A 23,848-nucleotide genomic window follows, 5' to 3' on the forward strand; every position below is an offset into this window, starting at 1 on the left:
GGAAAGATTTTACTGACAACTGGTATTTTTAAGGCATTTGAAATGAGAAAAAAAGTAATTCTTTAGTCTCCAAGTTGGTACAACCAATTTATCAGATCTCATGTTGTGGTAAAAATTATGGATATTTTATCTTTGATATATTATACTGCAGTGTATAAATAGTTTAGCAAAAAGCAGCTATCAAAATCCAAATCGAGTGTTTCACTCGATTCACTTCACTGAAATATCAGCATATTCTTCACAAGTGCAAGTGAACTCCTACCTTTTTTACCCCTCCCTCTCAGGAACAACTAAATTCAGTGCAAAAATTCAGATGCTATTTGGGAAGATGAATGAGTTTTTACACTTACTGCTACCTAAGCTGGAAATACAAATTATCAAAATACCCTAAAAGAACTTATTGGCTAAAATTAACGAGTTAATAAAAAAGGCTTCATTTACCTATAATTTTCTTTCCCATGTTTATGTGGAGCATCAGTTGGAATCAGAGATAAACAGGTAAGCCAAGGTGCCCATGATCAAGAGCTCCAACAGCCATTCTTCACCAAAACTTGCTGGTTTTTCATTCCTTCCTGTCTGCAATGATGGAGTGAGTGATTCCAGTACAACCACTGAGCTTTCTGACACCTACTTAGTAGGTTTTGAATGGCATCAAATTTTGTACATTTCAGTGTAGAGGTTTTTGCATTGCGTGGTTCAACTGCTGTTCCTGTGATCCCAAAGCACAGTTAATTGATTACAGGTGAAACTCATTCCAGTGGCCTGAGCTGCCAGATCTTTAAGAGCACATAGCTGAGTTTTCACTCTTAAGTATTACCAATTCATTGCAAAATATGTAGTTTTAAGATGGTTTCAGATTCACAAGATTCGCAGATTTAAAAGGCAAAAATCAGAATTAAAACCCACCTTTGGAATGCAGCTAAATGTGATAAAATAGTAGAATACAATTTCCATTAGAGCAACTGGGAAGGACTGCATTTTTGTAGAAATAAGTCAAATGCATAAATACAAGATTAGAAATAATTAGCTAAAGAGCCATTTTGTAGCTTGGCTTCATAGCTGATTACAAACTAAACATGTCAACGACATGGTGGTGTTGCAACAAAGGAACACCCAGACCTTGTGCTGGAGTGGACAACAGTGTGTTTGTTATGTGGAGCTTGCAAAATAACTCCCTGGGAGACCTGGGCCAGCAGTGGACACCTTGAGGCAAAGAGGAGTCAGAATGGAACAAACAAACACAAGGGGCAGCAGTCTAAGTTTAGAAAACATGAAAATCTCTAAGAAAATACATAGAAAAATCTAAATTTATTTCATCCAGGGGTGAGGACACTGAAGTGACATTGCTGCAAAAATGAACTGTTTTCAAAGTCTGTGGGAACAGGACAAGCAGCAATGAAGAGTCTTTTTTTTCAAACATGAGGGAAGTTCTGACAGTCTGGTAAGTTTATGTAACAAAATAGATGGCATAGAGAGGTTATGGAATCACCATCTTACAGTGCTATATAAACAATTGTGTGGCAATCAGCTAGGAATGGTTTAGCGGCAGCTGCGCCTATCTTAGGTACAGGGTAAAGTAGCTGATTTCCCAAGTTCCTTCAAAGAGCATTTCCACTAAACTCCGACAGCAAATCTGTTGTCAGGAGCCTACACCAGAGCCTGGAAACTGACACAGCACCAAGAACCTTTTGACAGATTCTCATACTTCTGACCAGAACAAACCACAGCACTCCCAAATACCTGCTCACAATTGTATCTTGCTGTTTGAGGCATTATTATGATAAAAATGTTCTTGTGTTTGCTGCTACTGCCATAACAATCAGCAATTCGGTTCTAGCAGAACATGCATTCCCATGGGGTTCCACTTCATGATCTCAAATTTTATGTTGTGTAGTATTGTGTTCTCCTCCCATCATCATGGTTTGAGCTATCCAGAGTTACAAGCAAGGAAGATTACTTACACAGACACACCATGCACATGAAATAACAAATCTTACTGCTCTGGCTTCTCAGGTGCAACCAGCTTCTGTGAGTTTCATAAAGTAGATAAGGCTCACTTATCTAATGTAAAGCTCATTTTACCTTCTAAAAATTTGTATTCTGCAACAAGATTTTCACTATTTCCATCAAGTGACATAAAATGTACTAGTAAATTTTTTTTTTTTTTTTTCAAGAGAGATACATGTGTCCAGGTAAAAGAATATACTTTCTTGGAGCAGCACAACTCACTGACCAAAAAACCTAATGCCAAATATCTTGTGAAGCCTTTGAAGATGTAAATACAAAGGACTTTTTGCAAGTTGGGTAACTAAAAAGCTGTCTGTAGTCAAAAATACTTTGGAAATTAACAGGAGTAATTACTTACAAATTTCATTAAATGTCAGTTCTGGCTTGGCTTTAAACCCTGGTTTGCCTCAGTTCTGCAAAAGGTTTTCACAGATCACAGCACTGTCCACTCTACAAACTGTATGCCCTAGAACAAACAGGTCTGAAAAGTAAATCAAAGTGTAAGTTTGTTGAAAAATTAGTTTGTAAAAAGAACAGTTTACATCAGAAGGATCAAAGTCAGAGCCTTTATTAAATGTTCCTTCTCTAAACAGACTGCATTTAATCCCTCTTTCGCATCTGTGATTTCTAAGGCTATTTTAAATACTCCATTTTACAGGGATTTTCAGTCTTCAGAACCATCACAAGCAGCAAGTTAGCAGTACACAGAAACAATACAACTGAACTTTCACTGAGTTCTATTCCTGCCTCCCAGAGTATGTGGAAAAACCAACAATACTTAAGAGTACTGGAGTTTTTGCACAGACCCTGGAAAGGAAATAGTTGTCATCAGAGTTTAAGCCTGATGTGCTCTAGCCACATCTCACAATTGGCCACAACTGACCAGTATTGGTTAGTAAGTCTGTCTCTTGCACATAATCTGTTTCAAAAAGGGGACCAAATTTTTAATTTTCAGCTAATGTGGGTCTAATTAAGGCTATTGTGGTATATTTGATACTAAAATACTCTCTGGGAGTCCTTTTCATGAAATCCCATCAGAATTAATATTTTCAAAAATGAAAACATTTATAATAGGTGTTTGAGTTGAAATGCTGATGCAGCGGTTGGTTCAGTGTTTCCAGGTCTTTGGGAGCTTTATCACGTCAGGATAGTGTCATCAATCTGTTCCTCGGAGTCAGCCTGCCCAGCCAGCTTCCGCAGGGACCTCCTGCAGCTTTCATTGAGAAGCTCCAGGCTGGCAGCATCAAGAATCTTGGAAACTGACTGTGGAAGGGAGATAGCACCTATTAACAACTCCTTATGACACACCATTCAAAATCAGAGTAAGTGTAAGTGCCTTACACGCTGTATCAACTAAAAATCTTTCAAACATATCAAAAGTCTTCACCTGGTTTCACAATTCCAGATGGGGGAACTATCCAAAAGCAGGTCAGACTTAGAAAACAGGTCTGGAAATGGATGCATGAAGTAGTCCATCCTAAATACTCCCTAGCACCACTATGATCTTACAAGTGACCAAAGCAATGAATCATCAGTGCCAGCTGAGGGAACTCCAGCACAGGCAAGGCTTAAGGGGGTATGTTAAATGCCTTGATTCTATTAATGCTGCACTAGAATAGGTGTTGCTGATTTCTTCAGAGCTTAGCATGAGAATGCTGCTGAAGGCCTAAAAAGGCCTACATGAAAACTGGGATGTCCCACTTCCTATTTCATAAGAGACTTCCAGCACATTCCAAGGCTGCAGGCACCCCACAGACAAAAGCAGAACGAGGTGACACAGCCTTTTATGGTTTTTTATGTCTCATACCTCAAGCACTTCTTCACCTGCTCTCATCTTCAGAAGGTTGACAATAGCCTGGTCACTGTAGGCTCTTACACTGGTGTTTTTATCCTTAGTGTTGTCCAGAAGTGCTTTGAGAATTGGTTTAATTGTCTGAGGATCCAATGGGGGAAGATGACTTTTATTTGCCCACCAAATCATCTTTTCTGCAACTAACTTAATGTCACTGGATGCGTTCTGAAGACACTAAAGGAGACAAAGATACTTATGTTCAGATATACCAAGGACACATATTTAAAGCAGTTGTTAATACTTTTTTCTAATTTAAGTATTTAAAACTATGCTAAGAAAAGCAAACAGTTTTCAACTCACAGGTACACAAGAGACACACTTCTTACCAATTAAGTCTGACTAAACTGTGTAAGAGAAGATCAAATCTTGAAAACAAGACAACTTTTCAATAGAAAATTTCTAAATATGTAGTTGATGACAGTGTCACATATTCATCTCAACTGTCTCAGGAAATGACAATGGCCACTAAGTGCAGAAAAGCTGATAGTGTCGGCACCTCTACAACACACTCAGCAACAACATCCAAGTCAGTCTCTAGTTGGAATACTGGGTGCATTTCAACAGTGGATTTCACTTCAAAATTTAAAAATTGGGAGTTTTATATTTTAATCTTAACCCATTTAAAACATGAAAGCTAATATCTGAATGTCAAGTGCATTTAGTGATAAAGATTTTGTGACAAGTGTGATATTTTATATTTTAACACAATACTATTATAGTAATATAGAAAAGTAGGATTTCAAACAAAAGGTCTGCTTTGAACAATGTTGGCCTGTATCATGTCAACTTGGCATGTTTGGTAGTTTTTCAAGTAAATTGTAAATAAATGTAAAATCTGAAAACGTAACATGCTCCAGCATCACCCCTCTCTATCTACCCTTGTCTACCAAGAAGGATACTTGGGGGTGTGGGTGGGGTTCAGGGAGGGCAGACCATGAAAGAAACCAAAAAAATCCAGCCACACACCAAAAGAAACAACCAACCAATAAAGGAATTTTGAATCAAAATATTTAAATAGAAAAGAACTGAAAAGATGTTAATTTCAATGTTCTCAGGTCAGGTGAGTTTTGGTATTTGACATATTTCTAACAAAGGCCGTTTGACCTTTAGCAATCTTAAAAACCTGACAGCTTCCTCACACTCCTCTCTGCCTCTCTGCCAGCTGTTTGCTACTGCAAAGGAAAAACGCATTTATAAGAACCAGACTTGGGATTTAGCACAGAAAGCTCGAAAACAAATTTCCATGTTAGAGCAGCGATGGCAGTGTTGTATTCACAGGTTCAAAACGGGCTCATACAGCGATTCTATCTGCACTCTGCCTCAAAAAAAAACCCAGATTTTCAGGGATTTGATAGACCCACCCATGAGTTAGGTCAAACAGAGATTCAGATCACAAGACCACCACCAGGTAGTTACCATGAAAGTTCTTACCTTAATAAAGAGGCTGGAAAGTTTGGGAGGCAGGTTGCCTCCCCCTTCCATGTGGTATTTCATGAGAAAGCCCATCCCTCTGATGCCACTAACTGCAATGGGGATCTTCAACATAAAGACAAGAACTGGTATTACTACAGCAGAATTCAACAACAGCCTTTATAACCAAACTCATGGTCTGTCAGCTTTTGTGGAAAGCCAAACCCATCTTTCAAAAGAACAGCAGCATCAAAGCAGGAAAATGTTGGGTTAATGTTATTGGGTAATATGATGAAAAAAATCCCAATGCAACCATGAGCCAGATGGAATAAGACATCCACCAAGCCCACAAAATTTCTACCCCAAATTACTCATTCAACCCCAGATTTAAAATCATCCTCCTAAAATGAGTAATTTCCACTTCTTGTAAACTTGGCCTGTGAATGAGAACTCTAGGGAAACAGGAGTGTAATTTACTCCAAATGAAACCTACTCTGCAAGTTAAAGATTATTTAATCTTCATCTCCCCAGGGATGAGAACTTAAAAGAACCAGAACGGTTGTGTAATTTCACCATAAAAACTGCATCTAGCCAAGGGAGAATCTTCAGATGTCACGTGGGGATTTTTGTCCTGTTTGGTAACACAGGAACCTGTTCACACACCTTTCAAAACTGCTCCCAACAAGTGTTTGCAACAGCACTCACCCACTGTCAGGCAGGACTCACCCTGTCGGCCATGGCATTGCTGACAATCATCTCCTGGACACTGTTGTAGTATTTTGGGGAACACAGCCTACCAGAAGCCACATTCACAGCCACAGAGAGAGCCAGGCTCCGGCCATGCCTCACCATCCAGTCAATGCCAGAGACATCTGCTGCAGAGGAAAGAACAGAAAAATGGTAGGGCTCCTGCTATCTAGTCCTCTTTATCTGAGAGGCTTTTGGCAGTTTGTGAATTCACTGCCATAAAATGAAATAAAGAGTAGCATCTAAAGCAATAGCCTGCTTCCTCCATTTCTCCCAAAAAGACATACAGACAGAGCTAAAATGCAACACCTTTTCCAGGCAGGAACACCACCTGGGCAGGCAGGAAAGCAGACACAGACAAGGGACTCTCTTGTTCAACTCAGATACTTCTGATGGCTCAAAATTAGACAAGCTTTGACTCTCTAATAAAATTGTAAAAGTCATCTGTAATTTGACCAGTCAACGGACCCCCTTTTTAATCCCACAGGGGAGAGTAATCCATAACACTCTCAAAACACTGGAGTCCTATAAAATCTATGGGTTTTTCTAACTTAGAGGCAAATTAGTTAATTCTCCAAAAGCATGTGAAGCCATCAGATGCTGTCTGCGATTAGCGTTAACCAACCTAAGATCAGAGTGCCCTCCCAAAAGGTGGGATGGCCTCCTGTCCACCCTGCCTGAACATCCTGTCATGTCCAGCTGTCCTTGTGTCGGCACCAGCAATTACTCAGCCGTGCTGGTACTTCTATCAAGTCGTCTGATAACAAATCCAGAGAAAAAAAGGTCCGGGTAACCCCAACTGACAACCAGTTACCTGTGCTCCCTGTGTACCAGAGTGCATGAATTAAGAGCCATGAGCAAAGAAAAGCACAAAAAAGTACAAAGGAGAGATTCAGTCACAAAGTTATCCTGAATCAATGGCTGAGAAGGAGTCTTCCCTGCTTTCATAATCTGTTCCAGTCCTGTAAACAGCTTCACCTACCCAGTAAGTGCTGGTGGAGAACAGTGCTGAGCTCCTCGTCAGACAGAAAGGCGCACAGCTCTGCCAGGCAGCCGGCTGAGGCCATGCGGGTGGCATCCTGACAGGGGATGGGAGAACAGAGAACATGGCTTGAGCTTAACACACTCCAGAGACAGGCAGCAAGAAAAACAAGTGTCAGAAGATGACAGGAAATAAAGAGGAGGAGAAAATAAATAGTAGTATTTCACTCCTACTCCCTGTGGATTTCTGTCAGTTCACATAGTTTCTTGTACATAATGGAAATTAAAGCCAAATCTAAGGTCAAAAAAGCCAGCAGAGACTGAAGAATTACAGATCTTATCTAAGTTCTGATTTGTTGAATGGAAAAGTCAAAGATGTTTTAAAAGATGAGTTCGTAAGAGCTTAGTTTAGATTCACTTACTGTAAGTGTTATTTCTAGCCATTTCTGGATGAGCTGATCTCTGTGATAAACTCTTACTACTTTTCATTTAACACTTGCTTTCACTATTTTGGCTTCCTTATGTGACCGTCCCATTACTACCCACTCCTCACCAAAATTTACAACCCAGTGGGAATGTTTCAATTTTTCTATTTCTAGCTTTTCAACAGTTGCATGTCTGTTGCAGAGACTGACATGAAAAAGAAATTATTAGATGATTTAAATTAATCTCACTCATGTTACTGTTGTTATCTGCTGCATACAGAAGACCCTATATTAAACTTGGAGGGTTTCTCTCGTTGGAGAAAAATCTGCCATTTTCTGAAAAAATTCTCACACTGAATGAAACCTCACCTGAGAGGCTACAAACACATCCGTCCATACAGTGAAGGTATTGCAGGTTTTCTCCAAGATAAAAAGCAAATCCTTACTGCAGAGCTACCTCAAACCTGTTAGTGAGGAGCTGCAGGTCAAACCCACACAATGCAGTTGCTGAGGAAACGCTAAACTGGAGGCTTTTCAGAGTTACCAGGGACTGGCCAGGAATCTCCAGTTCTTCACTGTGACTACATCATTAGTGATTTTCCCAGAAGTTATTTTAGATAGTAATTCTGCTAGAAAGTTCAGATTTTAAATGTATGAACAAGACTGTCTACAGCAGGGGTTCTTTGCAGCTGGCTGAAGCAGTACCTCATCGTGTCCCAGCATCCCCAGCAGCACCACGCTGATATTCTTCCTAATTGCAGCATCTACTTTTGCACCAGCACCTCGTGTGACAAACCGCAGCGCTTGCAGCATCGTATCCCTGAAGCAATCACAACGTATAGTCAGATACTGCTTCTCCCCCACCCTCCAAGAGAAATTTTGCTCTGGATACCTATAGATCCTTGCACAGCAATTACACTGATATGCCTTACAGTTTGGGAGAATGATCCCCTCTTTGCACTGCTGGAAACTCCATCCTAGACAGTACTTCCATGTTTTTCTTTGTTATAACACAGATGTTTTCTGATCGTTCAAAGATTTAAAAAATTCTCAAGTCAGGAAGTTTGTATCTCAGGGATCTGTGCCCTTAGGATACAAGAACAGCTGCTTTACTTCAGGTCAGGCTAACAAGTGGGCTGCTTGGGGATGTGCAGGAGAGGAGAACTGGGCAGACCCCAAGCACTGTTCCTCCTAAATACTCTCACAACTCAGCTTCTGACACAGGAAGGCCCCATCATGCCCATTCTTGGTTTACAGTCCACTGCTTTCATTAATACATACATCTTACTCTAATTGGGGGTTTTGTTCATTCATCCCAGCTCTTTCTTTCATCCTTAGTAAGCAGGAAGGTCTAAGCTGTCAGCTGCAGCTTACCTGATGGCAGAGTCATCACTGGAACGAATTCCATTCAGGAGCTCCATGAAGAGAGGATCCACTTTGACATGGATGACAATGAGTTTCCCAAGAGCATCAGCAGCTTTAAGGCGAACAGCACGGTTTGAGTCTTGCAGAGCTTTGGTGAAGGTTGTTTGCAACTGGGGCAAAAATGGTTTCAGGGCAATCTCAACCTATTCCAGAGATGGAAGAAGGGAAAGTGGTGGGGTCAAGTATTAAAGAGCAGCTAGAGATCAAAGCCTGAAAACAGCATGACCGCTTCTACAGCAGTTTGTTATTAGAGAGCCCTTGTTAGATCTAACACGCTACTAAAATAGGAAAAAAATGAAACAACGATTTACCACAAAACCTTTGACCTTTTCCAATATAATCATCTTTTCTTCATACTGAAATACAAGGGTAGCACTGAGAAATTTTACACTATCACCAACAGCCTTTTGTACACAGAGCCCTGAAAAAAAGCTCAGCTCTGTTCAAAGATACGTAAGATTTTTGCACTTAACAATACATAAAAATGGTGGCTATAGGAGAGATTAATTACATGGTGGGCTTTAATCACTTGAAAGCAGGACCAGAATTTATCAATATTTCTAAGAAGCCCAGTGGTTCAGCACTGGGGGCTTTTTTTGTAGGCCAGAAGCTGCTGGAAGAATGCAATCCAGTTACAGTGCTATTCCTAAATATCAAATCCACAGCAGCAGGCATTCCAGCTGTATTTACATGAACAGCAACAGATATTTCTGAAGGTTGCCATGGAAAATGTTCACAAACCACACTTTGAATCTTACCTTAGCTAAAAGAAGGCTTAAAGTTTCAAGCAGAGCCACCTTGACATTCCAGCTGAACCGATCTCCCAAGATTCGAATGAGGGGCCCAGTGATGCTCACCACAGATGGTTTGAGAGCTTCAGCAGAAGTCAGCTTAATAACCAGCCCTAAGGCCTTTGCTGCCTCCTCCTTCTGTTCTGGATTACCAGTTAAAACACCTTCCCGCAGAACCACAAGTATGGAAGTCACTCCCTATCACAAAAATCAGATAAGAAAGCTTAGAATCTAAGATGCAAGAAATATGTATCTTATTTTTGCTCCCATTATACACCAGATGAACAAACTTGGAGAGTTTCTCTCAATTTCCTGTTGACCTTCAGCTGCCTGATTCCATATTGACAGACCTACTTTTATTTGGTTTGATTTCATGCCTCTTCACCTTACTAAACCAGTTGCTATGAAAAAAGTGGTGGCAGCTCAGGGAATTTTTAAACCAGAGAAATTTGGCACAGAAGTCCAATGTTACTCCCCCACAAAAAGCAGCCAGCAACCATAACTTAGGCGCATAACAGAATTGTCAGAGACCTCATTTCAAGAGGGGTCTTCTGTAGGGTTACTCAAGAGCTCTAACCTACAAAAAGTCCTCCAATATACAGGTGTGGAATGCCTAAATAGTCACTGCTTCTAACAGCTGTAATACCAATCAGCTCTCCGCAAAGGTAGAGTATTGTGGCTGTGATGAATTCACACTCATTCTGATCCTTTACCTTCTTAGGAATACAGAATCCTGGCACATGCTCGCCCTTGGCCTCATTCCCCACAGTCCGGATATCCTTGTGCAGGTCCTCAATGAGAGCAAGCTGGTTCCCAGCATCTAATTTCTGCAGGAGAGAGAGGTAAAACAAAGATCAGGTAACATGACATCCAGATCTCTCTTGTGAAGTCTTCTCAGGCCAGACATTACCCCTGTAACCTTTTTAAGCTGCCTCTCACCTTGGTGATGGAATTAAGTGCATCCCAGCTTTCATTCAGAACTACAGGGTTGGTGTCATTAAACAGGCGAATCAAGCCCGAAACCAAGCTCCTGAGATGACCAGTGTAGTCTGCTTTTGTCTTGGAGCAGTAGATATTCAGCATGACAGCTGCTGCCTGTCTCATGCCCAGCTCAGGGCTGCGGGTAGCTTCTAGCAAATCTTCAGTTATAATTCTTTGTCCAACATCATCTTCCACAGACAGGATCACAGACTGGCAATTTGCCATCTCCTGAAGAGCCCAAATTAACTTTACATTAACTCTCAAACAGAACAAAGCCAAATTTAGCCCCACGCTTCTCCATGTTATCCCCAGCATTGTCTCTAGATAAATACTACAACACACTCCACTCACTAATTGTTTCTCATTAAAGAGCTGGTCACATCACCATTAAAGGCTTGACTCAGTCCTGATGCAGACACAGGTATGACCAATTCTTAAAATTTAACAAGTGACCAAACTCTGCTGAACTGATTGCTGCAGCAGCTGCAGGAGGGCTAAGTTACAAACACTAGAGTAGCTCAGTCTCCCCCATCTTACTTACCCATGAGAGACTGTGAGTCTTGTCAGATAACATTCTTCTGATTTAGGTAGTTTAATGCTGTGCGTCACAGCCCTAATTACAAGCACGTCTGTGGGTACATTAGAGATCTCCGGGCGGACTTGGGGCTAGAAGCTGATCTAATGGGCATCCACAGCAGACAGACAACAGGACTCTGTCACTCATTCCTAATTCACCAACTGATTATGAAAATGTCTGTCCACAGTCACAACTCCAGGATGTTCTCTGGAGTCCAAACACCAGATGTTTTGGAAAGCAGTACAGGAGGAGTGCAGCATGCAAAATAAGAGATTTCCTCCCTGCAGCCCTTTAATCTCTCAGTCTTCTACACCAAGAATAAATACAAAGTTAACTAGACTCTCTGGCAGTTCTCCAGGAATAAGTAAACTGAGAATTGTATCTTGTAGCAGGCCAAGAAGACTTTTAAATGGATACAAATAGATTTGGAAAGCATATGGTTTTTTTGACTCACAATATGCCACCAGGCAAAAAGACTCATCCTGGAAAAGCTAATGGACTGAATTAAACATGCAATCTGTGAATCTAAAGAACACGGATTCTGGGCTGGGAAGTAAACCTGGTGCACTATCTTCAGGCAACCTGTCACAACAAAGAGCTGAGCTGTGCTACTTGCCAACTGCTCTTCACTGGTGCCCAGCTTCTCTTTGAGTGCAGACATCATAGCAGGCAGGATGACACTCAAGTGCCGTGTCAGAGCATCCCCTGCCACTGAGGAGAGGAAAGCCAGCACCCGGGTGTTCACTGGGGGGGTAGTCAGCTACAAAAATAAAAAAATAACAACAAAATATTGAAACAAGCAGAAAGTTTTTCCAAGAGTCTCACTTTCTCAACAACATGAAATATTTATGCATCACAGCCCAAATGACAATGTTTTGAGCACAAAATCAGAAGAAAATTTCAAACTATGTTCTCCCTTTTGCCATATTGGTCCAAAGACAACTGGCAGCAAGCAGAGGAAACAGCACAGATATAAAGTTTAAAATTTGTTTCCCATTGTACCTTTGGCACCAAATAAGGCAGCACCACACGGCTCTTGACAGCCATAACTTGTTTAAGACCATCCACAGCCAAATCAGCAGTCCATTCAAGACTAACTGAGAAATGATCTGTGACACCCCAAGCTAAACCCTGTTTCAAGGGACAATTTTCCATGTGATCATAAAAAAAAAAAAACCTAACTCTTTCTATTCAAAAATGTTCTCATATTCTCATAGTACCTAGCAAAACCCAAATCAAGCTCTTGTCACATCAGAAAGATTTTCCATTTCAGGCATGGTGGCCAAGCAACTTAAGCAGGTGACAATGGCAATTTCATAGCAGAGCTAGGTACAGCAATCCTTAGGCCTATGCTTTAGCCACAAGATCTTCCCTACCACTGGCTAGGATGACTCCAGGAGGAGACAAAATATTGCTGCCATTCCCTGGCAGGTCTGCCACTACAATCCTCCTTCTTTAAGTTAATTATTCAAAACTTGTCCCACATCATTAATCAGGTTGTTGACTAATGCTGAGCAATGCTCACCAGCTGCTTCAGCAAGAAGGGCAGGATGTCTTCAAGAGCCTGATGGCCAATTGTTGAGTGCAGCTGTTCAAATGTTTTGGCTGCAGCCTCTCTAACTTCTTCCAGAGGGTCACACAGTGCTTTTCTCACTGTAGGGACCAGGGACTCGGAGAAAAGCAGTACCTGAAGATGAAGAGGTAAAATTACAGAACATTTAAAGCACAACAGACATGTGTATCTCAGTGAAGTAGCTAAGAATGCAGAACTTGCACAACTGAAACTAAACCGCAGTTTGCTTGAAATAATATTGGAAGAAAAGCAGGATAAATCAGCACAAGTAGTTGCGGGGCTCTGACTGATACAAATTCATACAATTTGCCTGAGCAGCAACTCAGTGTTAGTTACAAGCTCTGACTTCAGTCCACAGAACGTATTTTTCTGTCTCAAGTGCAATACCTGCACCATAACATCAGTACCTGGAAAAATGGGAATTTCATCTGGAACATGTAACTCACCGCATCTCTGCTGGTTGATTTCATGATCTCGCTCAAACCAATGCAGACTCCTTGCCTCTCATCACTCTTGTCTGATCTCAGTCCATCTTCCAGGATAGGAATGATTTCAGGAAGGATCTTCTCTCCTAACTTTCGGACAAGATCTCCTAATGTCCGTGCTGCAACCTGTCCCCAAAAATGTATTAATAAACTATTTTCCTTTTTTATAAAACTTTAGAAGGTGAACTGCGAGCAAATGTTCAGCTACTGTTCATAGTGCAGACAGAGCAGTATTAATGGAAACAGTATTACAAATAACCATCGAAAAATAGTTTTACTGTCATCACAATCACTCTTGCCTACAGCAAACAGAGAATTCAGACATGCTCATGCTCAGAACAGTTAAACTGATGACAGCTTTGGCGTGACTTATAGAGAAGAATTATCCTGTGTTCCTCGGGAGTTATCTTCTACAGTCACCCACAGGATCAGGAAGGCACAACTTAATTCCTCACCGTTCGCTTATCTGCACAAGTACTGGCCAGGAACTTCAGCAGAAGGCCAAAGAGTGTTGGCAGGATTTCCCGCAGCGTGCGAGGAGTGTTTGAGACAACGATTTTCCAGACATGTAAGGAGGCCTGGCGCACCACCAGCTGCGTGTCCGAGCGGCCCATGTACAGCCCCGCCAGCACCCTGTTCCTCCTCTCCACTCCCAGAGCGTTAATGATAGCCTGGAAAGAAATAGCACAAAATTGTATTATCTGCCCCTGAAATCTATAAAAATAATAGAATACATTATTATTCCAAATATCTTTCCAGCAGGCTGTCCATGCTGATTTAAAATGGGAGAATTAAAAAAAAAAAAGAAAAAAAAAAAAAGGCACAACAGGCAAGAACAGAACAGCTTTACCTTGTTTGATTGGGCTGTTCCAAAGTTGTCATCCTCTGAGGCAGTTTCTGTGGTCATTTTTCCAGTGACTCCTGAGATGTGGAATAGAAGATCTCCAAGGAGCTGAACTGAGCTAAACCTGGCAACAGGAGCAAGTCAAGTGTTACGAACAGGGCACTCAGGCAGTACCTGTCCAATTCTGACAGGACATCAGCTACAGACTGGAGCCAGATGTGAGGCACAGCTAGGTCTGCACTGAAATGCTGCATGGGCTGATGTGCAACATCATCTGCCTACATGGCTGAAAGGAGCATGCTAAACAGAAAGGGAAGGAGTGAATTCCAAACTGCAAGGGCTGAGAGAATTTTCAAACCAAAGCAATGAATCTGAGAATAGCCTTGACTCTAAAAAGGAACAAGACAGTGCCTGCATCTGTCTAACCCAAATGACATTCACCTGGGGTAAGAATACTTAGCAGCACTCAGCTGGCACAAATCATTTAGTACAGCTAATTTTTGAGCAACTGCTATCAGCTGTGAGTGCTCCACTGCACATTTTCATACACAGGAGAACGATAACTTGCTCAGCATTTGGAGAAATGAAAAACAATACACAAGGGCTAAATAATGCAACATCAACTGCCTTGGAAGTGCATTTCAGAGTCACTGCCAGAATTAATAATCCAGCATGAATGCTCTGCATGTAGTAGGAAACCTGACCCAGCCTGGCAGGGCTTTGCAGACTCAAGTGCTATAAGGCATCATACTCAAATCAACAGGCAAAAAGCAACACTTGTTTTTGCTTCACAGGAGGTCTCTGCATTTTTTTGAGGAGCAACATAGAGCCTGAATCACACCAGTTTTTCAAGCATGGGGGGAAACATTTGTGGCTAAGCTGATTTTGCCTACCTTATCCTCCACAAGTCATCAAAGAGCCCATCCTCAAGCTGTGGCAGGAGCAGAGCGATGGCTGTCTCTGCATACATGCTGATGATTCGCTGCCCTGCACGCAGCGCCGTGTCCCGCACAAACTCATTCTCGTCGGCCAGGGCCTGCACAGAGGCACAAAAAGGGCCCTGAAAACTGGGCCTTTCAGCACAATACACAAAAGCAACAGGAGGAAAACAAAACAGTGTTTTCTCTCTCCACCATGAAAAGCAAATGAACTACAGAGTTGTGAATGCACAAAGATGTCTTCAAGAAAAGACTAGTGACCACAAATAAAAGACAGCAAGCCCATAATGTAGAAGAAATAATTTATAATTTAAATTCCCTTTTTTTCTAATAGTCTGGACAAGTCTCTGCACATCCCACAATTACTGAAAATAATACTTAAAATACTCTGGAGGCTTCTTTTTATTCTCTAATAAATAAAATCCTTCAGTTTTGCTATATACCTTAAGGATACAAGGAATGATGGGACCAACATAGGGAGTGAACTTGTCTCCAAAGGTAATTGGCAGGTAGTTGAACATCATGATATAACCATCTCGTACATGTGGAGCAATATCCACTTTACTGGCAGTCGCTACAATCTCTGGCATAAGTTTCTCCAGCTTTTCTACCCCCAAACCAGCCATAACTTCAGCCAGACCTGGGGGAAAAAAGCAGGGAATGGAGCTGATACACACAAGAAACAAGCAGCTAATCTGATTTAATATGAGAAAACCTGAGCTCAGCACTCACGCACAGGTGTCCCCACCTTGAGCAGCACCAGAGCGATCCACTGAGCTCTGCTCATATGTCAGTGTCTCCATCAGCCATGGCAACAAATCCTCAAAGCAGGACTCTCCCATACCTTTCACCATGGCCCCCAGGGCCTTTGCAGACACTGTGCGCACCTAACAGACAAGAGAAACAGAGATCTGCAAAATGTCCAGTAAAAGATATGCCAGACTGATCAGGACAATGTTTAACCTAATGCACTGAAAGACAAACTGTGTTTGTACAAAAGACTTACTTCAGGTACAGGATCCAAAAGAGAGGCCTTCAGTCCAGGGGTCACACTGGGTAGGTACGGAGCCAGATCCTAAACAGCCCGAAAAGTCAGAACCAGATTCAAAATGAGAGAAAACATAGTCGCCTTCATGTAAAGGACATTCACCCCTTATTATGAGCAAACATCCCTAACATCCTGAGAGTTTAATTAGTTGCTCTCACAATACTGCAGATAAGCATAGTGAATTACTCTGCAAGTCCGAGAAACAGCAGTTCTGTGCAGATTACTCAAAACCTTTTTAACACTCACTCACAACCCAGCAGTTTGTATCTAAGGAAAATCCAACACTCTTAACATTTACACAAGGTTTATATGTAGATATTATCAGCACAAAAATTAAACACAGATCTTTAGCCTATAGTCAGGTCCTACAAATACTTTTCAAACAATCCCTGGATCCATTTGTTAGCAGCTGATCTGTGTTTCACTTCTTTGTTTGTTAAGGCATTTTTTATATGGTAAAAATTACAAGACCTTTTTGCGGGGATAAACTGGTAATAACTAGATTACCAAAGCACAAAGCTGACAGTCTTAAGGACCTGAGAACTGTCACTATCTTTATTGTCATCTGTTCATTTACATACATTTAATTAAGAAGCTGCATGGATACTAATATTTTCTACCTTAACAACAAAATCCCCAAGCCAAATGAATTCTCTCTAGTGCTTGTCAGAGTAATCTATTAGAATACAGTTAGAGAGCATTTTTAGCACTGTACCTTCTGGTCCGTCAGGGAGTACATGTTCCCAATGATCTGGGCAGCCATTTTCCTGGTGTCTGTGGAACGATCCTGAAAAGCTCTCTGAACAATTGGCATGATCAGTGCTAAGGATGGAGCATCAATGAAATGGACAAATTTGGTATCCAGTAGAGTCTGCAAACACTTCTGAGTCTTCCTGGAGGGGTCTGTGAGAGCATCCAACAGAACTGGAGCAATTGCTGAATATTTTTAAAAAGGAGAGAAAAGACTTTATTTGTACATAAACCAAAAACATGTGTCAGGATGAGCTGGTGTGTTCTCATGAGATGTTTGAGGTCCTTCTCAAGCAACAAGCAGCATAAGGACAGGGGAAACTCTATTAACATCAGCTGAAAAAATGGACAGGAACATTTAAAAAGCCTGGAAGCAGACAGCTGCTGTTAAGTCTTCATGTTATACTCCTGTAGGATTAGTTTCATTTCTATACAAATTTGCATTTAATCCTAAATACTGTGAACCTAAACCTTGCTATTATAAACCACAGTCACATCAGGACATTAGAGATGCACAGACAGGTCTTACCCAGGATCTCTGGATTCCTGATGACAGACCCAATCTGCCTGAGAGCCTGCTGCCCTGCATTCTGCACCTTCACATGAGAATCTGTCAGCACTTCAGTGAGTTTGGGCACGATGTTGGGTAAACAGGAAGAGAGTTGTTTGGGAGCACAGTATGCCATAGCCCCCAGCAGTTCCACTGACCCTGTGAACAAAGCACACCAAGAAAAAGAAGACAAAAGAAAAGACAAAACACAGTATTAAGAATTGACATGAGATGATGATCACACTCCAAACTCAAATCTACCAGTCAGAGAACACAAAGGGCTGAAATGCATTAAGTTACTCTATGGTACCTAAACACACCAAATAATACTTTTCTTTTGTATGAGGGAAAAGGAATGTGTTAACAAAATTCCATGTTCTGAAGTGCTACTACAGAGATGGGTTACAAACTGTCCCTTGAATATGCCAGGGGAAAAAAGGTTATTCAAATGTGTCAGGGAACTCAGCTGTAAAAAGCTGTGAAAGATCCACAGTTCCTTACAAGAACATAAAGCATCATGGCCATCTGTAAGGATGAAGGAATACACAAGGGGGATGACAGCAAAGGGAACTGTGGGTTACTCTCAATCATGTCAGGCAAATATTGGTCCATACCAGCTTTAGTTCTCCATGATTCCTCTTCTAGTGCCGCAAGAAGCGATGGCAAAACCAGCTTCACTCCGTGAGTACTCAGATTGCTCATTACAGCTTTGGCACAGTCATCTGCAGCCTCCAAGGAGAAGAGAACACTTACATACTGTAACACAACACTGTTTTCCTTCCTCTGAGACCCTCTGGGAACAAAGCCTTCATGTAAATAGTGTCTCAGTACAACAATACAGCTGGCTAAGTAGCTCCCAATTAATGGCCAATGAAAACATATGCTTTCAGTTACTAAGAAGATCAAATTGTTATTAGTGCTTTCTTAAGGGATAGGTCACCTTCTCAACTTGCCTCATTACAAACAGGATTCACATCCATATCCATTCCATCTGGGTTTTTTAACACTCTGTGATAGCAGAAATTTAAGGCACCTTACCTCTCGCACGTACTGGTTCCCATCTCCAAAACAAAGCAGCAGGTGAGGCAGTACATGAACCACATAGGGCTCAAAGAGCTTCCCGAGCATGCTGCAGAGCATCTCGAAGGCAAACAGAGCCCCTACAAACCCAAAAAGGATGGTCAGAGGAAAATACAACTTCATTTAAGGATGATGGGAAAAGAAGATACAATTTGCCAAGTATCTGTATAACTGTTCCAAAAGCACTCAAGTCTCACAGCTGAAAGTCTCTTGCTTTCTTGCCCTTGTGGCTTGTGCTGTAGTGGGGATTTGTGACCTCAGAGAAGGAGCTCCCCCCCAGCAACACCTGCCTTCGGAAACAGGAGAGAGGGGCACATCCTTATGGTCTAGGACTAGAAATCCTTCTTCCAGGATTGAATTGAGCAATTTTGGGACACTATACACAACCAATGACCTCACAAGAGCCACTTCCCATTTCTTTCTTGCCAAACTTTAGTAAAATAAATGTAGCTAAACCAAACACAGGGGTGCAGGAATCTCCTGATGGAGATCCTCATCACCTGATGACAATGCTAGTAGGTTCAAGAGAAATGCTAAGTATCTGGAGGGAAAAGCTCCTGTCCCTTACCCTCCCGCCGGCGGAAGTTCTTCTTGTCCTGGATAGCATCAGTCAGTGTGGTCATCATCTCCTGCTGCTTGAGAGAGAGGATGCCCAGGCCTTTCACCAGGCCAGCCAGCCCATAGGCTGCACCTTTGCGCTCAGCATACTTATCAGACTCCAACAGCAGCTGCATCAGCTTCTGGATCATTCCTCCCGCATCCTCTTTAATTGCAGGCACCAGAGGCGGTAAACAGCTTGCCACTGACTCTTGAACCTGTAAAACAATCCACCAGATCACAAAATAGTCATTACTAACACAAATTCCCCCTAGAATGCACCCCAAATGAAACCTTTCTGTCACCATTTTTCATCTCTCTGCCATCCCTAACAGTATCCTGGTGTTAACCTGCCTCTGTGTGGAACCTGACAACTCCTCCCAAAGGCACCTACCTGCTGAGATGGGGTGGACAAAGCTGCTATCAGTTTGCCAACAATTGGTTTCACTTTAGGGTCACTCTTGTCCAGATGTTTTGCCAGTGACCCCATAAGAATGACCACGCTTTGCCTGACAGCATCATAACTGGCATCATTAGGAGCATTTTTCAAGAATTCTTCGAACACTGGCAAGAGAGAGTTAACATTGTCCTGAAAAACAAAACCACAGAACTTGCCACTAGAGACCACTCAGAATGAGATTTGCTATGCTCAGTGGACTTGTTTGTTCTTCTCTGAGCCAACAACTGAACAATCACACTGTATTTACAGTTCATTTCATGTGTCACATCACATAAAACCTTGTACCATCCCGACAGGCAACAAATATTTCCTGCTAGAGAGAAATTAGCTCTTCAAAATTAGAATCCCCAAGCCTGCCAGCATGATGTTCTGCCAGAAGCAACGCAAGCTCCCAGAGTTGAACATCAGTGCCCGCTCCTCTGCTTGCCCCATTTGCAAAGGGAGAACAGAAACATCAAACAAACTTCACACTGTTTTTCTAAGAAACAGAAAGAAAGAATGAATAATATGAAAATACCCCAATTGTCTTGGGCTAAACTAAGGAATAAAGACATCTGCCCAGAGGTGACTGGCACACATGAGGAAATCAGAAGCTGAGCAATTCACACCCTGCACACCCTTCCCCATCTGACACTGCTGGGGAAGGGCTGGCAGGGAGAAGGATGGTCCTCAATTCCTTTGATGTCTTCAGTTTAATGAAGCCAACCATCAGCAAGGTTTCATGTTTTGCTTTGCATGAAGCCTGAAAAGGAATTCTCATCTTCGCAGGATTAAAAGATCTATGGTCTGATTTTACTTTTATTACTCTAGTTTTATAACATTTTAACTCCAGTTGATTCAGGGATATTACTTTTTTATAGCAATGACAGGGATGAACCACACCTAGTCAACACTAGACACTAAAAGAACAACTCTGAACACAAAAATTCCTAAATGAAAGTCTTCAGCTGTTACAAGCAACAGCAACCTCAAAGAAATTTATTAAAAAAAAAAAAAAATCTATGGGCTCCAACACAGTATCTACATATCCATTACATCTTTTTTCCACTGCTAGAGAGAAAAACGTTCAGACTTACTTTGCCATGAGTGTTGAGTGTTGAAAGAGCTGCATCCAACATGCACTTCCTGACCTCAGGACTGCGATCATTCAGAGCATCCGGCACAAAAAACTGGAAGAGGGGCTTCACCTGAGAACTGTCCAGATGCTCTGAGAGCTTGTTAAGGGCCAGTGCTATGCCACACCTGTGAAGAAGGTGAGCCTGTGAGCTTACTGACTTCTCACAGAATTGAGAGCTCACAATCCCATTTGCTATCAGCAGCAACTGAGAGCAAGAACCATTATGGAAACAAAAAGCCTCAGTGTCCAACCTCTGTGCATTTCATTATATAACCCCATGCCACAGTCCCCCATGCAAGGACAACGATCCCTCAGCCATGTAATAGCTTTTATCTCAATTAATCACTAGGGATACTTGAGCCAAGTTAGACATCAGGATCATATTTCAACTACTGCTGAAATGCAGCAGCTTTACAACAAGGTACATCGGCATTAAAGGATAGATTATCTGAAGACAAGTAGCAAACAAGATGATCTCCAATTACACCTGTACAGAACATAGAAGTAAACAAAAAGTAATTATCCAAACTGGAATTTGGCCAGTTCATTAAGACTTGCACTGCTGCTCTTGAAACAATCAATGGCCCATACAGAGGTGGGAACACAGTAAGCTAAGACAAAAATCAGACAGCCTGTTTTTATCAGGACATAGAGATGACATCATCCAATATTTTGCTGGAGTTCTGCCTGCCCCCAGTTTGCTTGAGGGGCACAAATATTATCTACCAGAAGGACACATGAAAATAGCAAGTCAATACAATTGCATGTAATATGTCCTTCCAAATAAAAATCAAAAACATGTCATTTGGATGCACAGGAAGTGATGAGATTAATCTGAACATGACTATACCGTGCTTCCCACTGGTCAGGTGGTGATTCAGATATCACTCGTCCCAAAGCATCCAAAACTGGAGGTGGCCTCTGGAAGGAGAAAAGATTTCATTGAAATACCTTTTCAAGGATAGGCACACAGAGAATCTGTCAATCATACCTGCAATGCCATTTGATAATACTGCACAGACTTATGATACCACTAGCAGAAGAGCAAGGTAAAAAAATAAGCAGAAAGCAAGTTTGGGGTCAAAATTACTTAAACTGACACTGCCCTACCACAGCCTTTCTGTATCATCTAAGGTGCCCCTCCCACCTGTACAATGGTGCCATTAGTGGCTGATAACATGAAGTTCAAGACACTGAAGTCTGTGCTAAGCTCAAACATAGCAACAGTGGATTCAATGCACATCTTCAGGACAGACAAAAGGAAAAGTGACTAACAGAAAATAAAGCATCAGCTCAGGCCTGTCACCCACAGGGCAAGAGTACTTACATAGAGCTTCTCCTGGTAAATCTCTGTCAGCTTGCTCATGACCTCTGCTGCTTGCTTTCGGTACTGAGCTACAGCTCTGGAAAGAGCTTCAGCCCCTGCTTGTCGAACTGCCTCTTCATGGTAGATAACATCTTTGATCAGCAGGGAACAGAGGTCAGGCTGCAGCTCCAGACCCATGGACTCCCACAGCCTGCAGCACACACACAGAGGTGATGGGTCACCCTTCAGCAAAGAAGCCACTGCTATTATGTACTACTGGAGTGACCTACAGCTGCTCTCCAGCTGTGGAGGCAAAGCCCCTGAGTGCAGCTCCATGCCATGGGCAGAGAAAAGGTCCCCCTAAAACCCAATCAACAAAGAAGAACCCTTACCTCTCTGCCAGCTCCTGAATCTCATCTTCAACGTCAAACTTTACTACCCAAAGGCGACGCAACAGGTTCAGTCCATTATTCTCATCACTGTCTGGGGTTGGTAGAACCATTTGTAGCTCCATCAGTCCCTGAATTAGGTAACAGGAAAATCAGTGCAAGGATCTGACTTTTAGAAACAGATGCATTAAAACACTTAAAACTTTTGGCAAGTCAAGAACTCAGTGGTTGTGTCAAAATTCATGTTTACTTATGCCTTATACTGCCCATGGTGGTCAAGGACTTCCTACTGCTAGTAGGTGAGATGGTGAAACTCAAGAATAGTGCTCCACAGGCAGGCTGCAGAGAGGCTCTGGTGACTACAGTCTAAGTACAGACAAGACAGCTCAGGTGAGCTAAACTGGAACTTGTTTCATGGCAAAGAACACCAAGCACCCTGGAGGCTTTTCTTTCTATGTTCTCAGAATTGACTAAGCCTGAAGCTTTCCAATAACAAGGCCTAGTACAGACAGGAGTTTTCTGACAGCCTCTCTCTTTAAGACTAAGCTCTATCCAGTTGTAAACAGAAGGTGTTAAGTAGTCCTAATTATATGTCTTTTAAGGAAACAAAGGTGTGGATAAACCCAGAGTACTCCTTTTTGCAGATAAATCTGGCACAAAGAGTATGACTTGGAGCATTAGTTGCTCAGACTGTCTCTGACACACTGCCCAAAGCATGGCATCACAGCTGAAGCCTGTCTGCATCAGTGTTAGAGAAGATTCACCTCCCAGAAACTTAAGGAATTCGGTGTCACCCCGAATGATTCCCACCTACCCTGAGAGCTGCATCTCGAACATTCATGGAAGGAGACTGGAGGGCCTGCAGGAGCACATCGATCTCCTCCTGCTCAGCGTAGGCACAGCCATCCTCACCGCTGCTGCTCATGCACAGCACGGTCAGTGCCTCTGAGGCCAACACCTACAACACCATGAGCAAGTGTGAGAGATTCTACTACACCTTGAACTGCTGTCAGAGCAAGCGCTGAGTGCTATTACAGCAGAAGAAATTCCCAAAGAAGCGACAAAACCAAGAAGTGACAAGTTCAGTCCAACTCTTTGCTTTTTATTACTGACCTGTCTGCCACCTCATCCCTTAGAACAAACACTCAGGGGAGAGACTACTGAACTTATTTGGCAGAGCAAGGCCTTAAAGAAAGAAAAAAATGTCACCTCTGGAAGACTGAAGAATATATTTGGTGCAATAAAACCCACAGAAAAAAAGATGCAGATATTTTATTCCAAGAATACCATAAACACAAAAGAACATTGGCAATGTATCAACCACTAACGTCAGAGACTTAAACCAATTGGTACATTTCCCTCATTTAGATGGTGATGAAAGGGAGAATCCTGACTGTGGTTATGAAGCTGAGCACTCACCTGCAACCGTGGAGAACCCGTTCCTATCACCTGGGTCAGCAGAACCAGCATGTCCCTGCGGGGCAGCAACTCTGGGCCATTCTGAAAGGTTGAGGG

General features: G+C 42.1%; 2 protein-coding genes across 2 annotated transcripts in view; both read right to left on the reverse strand.

Moving 5' to 3' along the window:
* Nucleotides 1-475, reverse strand: part of RAB35 (RAB35, member RAS oncogene family) — a 16,810-nt gene extending 16,335 nt beyond the window's left edge. Inside the window, exon 1 of the mRNA XM_008641643.2 lies at nt 442-475. Coding sequence (XP_008639865.2) covers nt 442-475 — 34 coding nt within the window. The remainder of the gene's footprint in view (nt 1-441) is intronic.
* Nucleotides 476-2,500: 2,025 nt separating this feature from the next.
* Nucleotides 2,501-23,848, reverse strand: part of GCN1 (GCN1, eIF2 alpha kinase activator homolog) — a gene marked incomplete at its 5' end in the record, with an annotated part of 37,012 nt that continues 15,664 nt past the window's right edge. The window contains 32 exons of the mRNA XM_008641644.2: nt 2,501-3,270; nt 3,815-4,033; nt 5,291-5,395; nt 5,996-6,144; nt 6,999-7,095; nt 8,128-8,242; nt 8,797-8,990; nt 9,606-9,836; nt 10,352-10,465; nt 10,578-10,847; nt 11,813-11,956; nt 12,199-12,289; nt 12,702-12,883; nt 13,216-13,380; nt 13,710-13,925; nt 14,105-14,222; nt 14,992-15,134; nt 15,480-15,676; nt 15,785-15,923; nt 16,043-16,111; nt 16,800-17,020; nt 17,364-17,543; nt 17,999-18,113; nt 18,423-18,544; nt 19,033-19,279; nt 19,456-19,650; nt 20,598-20,763; nt 21,489-21,559; nt 21,966-22,155; nt 22,337-22,464; nt 23,148-23,291; nt 23,753-23,833. Of these exons, the coding sequence (XP_008639866.1) occupies nt 3,145-3,270; nt 3,815-4,033; nt 5,291-5,395; nt 5,996-6,144; nt 6,999-7,095; nt 8,128-8,242; nt 8,797-8,990; nt 9,606-9,836; nt 10,352-10,465; nt 10,578-10,847; nt 11,813-11,956; nt 12,199-12,289; nt 12,702-12,883; nt 13,216-13,380; nt 13,710-13,925; nt 14,105-14,222; nt 14,992-15,134; nt 15,480-15,676; nt 15,785-15,923; nt 16,043-16,111; nt 16,800-17,020; nt 17,364-17,543; nt 17,999-18,113; nt 18,423-18,544; nt 19,033-19,279; nt 19,456-19,650; nt 20,598-20,763; nt 21,489-21,559; nt 21,966-22,155; nt 22,337-22,464; nt 23,148-23,291; nt 23,753-23,833 (4,944 nt within the window). The remainder of the gene's footprint in view (nt 3,271-3,814; nt 4,034-5,290; nt 5,396-5,995; nt 6,145-6,998; nt 7,096-8,127; nt 8,243-8,796; nt 8,991-9,605; nt 9,837-10,351; nt 10,466-10,577; nt 10,848-11,812; nt 11,957-12,198; nt 12,290-12,701; nt 12,884-13,215; nt 13,381-13,709; nt 13,926-14,104; nt 14,223-14,991; nt 15,135-15,479; nt 15,677-15,784; nt 15,924-16,042; nt 16,112-16,799; nt 17,021-17,363; nt 17,544-17,998; nt 18,114-18,422; nt 18,545-19,032; nt 19,280-19,455; nt 19,651-20,597; nt 20,764-21,488; nt 21,560-21,965; nt 22,156-22,336; nt 22,465-23,147; nt 23,292-23,752; nt 23,834-23,848) is intronic.

The sequence above is a fragment of the Corvus brachyrhynchos genome, unplaced genomic scaffold, assembly GCF_000691975.1.
Source record: "Corvus brachyrhynchos isolate BGI_N302 unplaced genomic scaffold, ASM69197v1 scaffold1359, whole genome shotgun sequence".
NCBI classification, from domain to species: Eukaryota; Metazoa; Chordata; class Aves; order Passeriformes; family Corvidae; genus Corvus; species Corvus brachyrhynchos.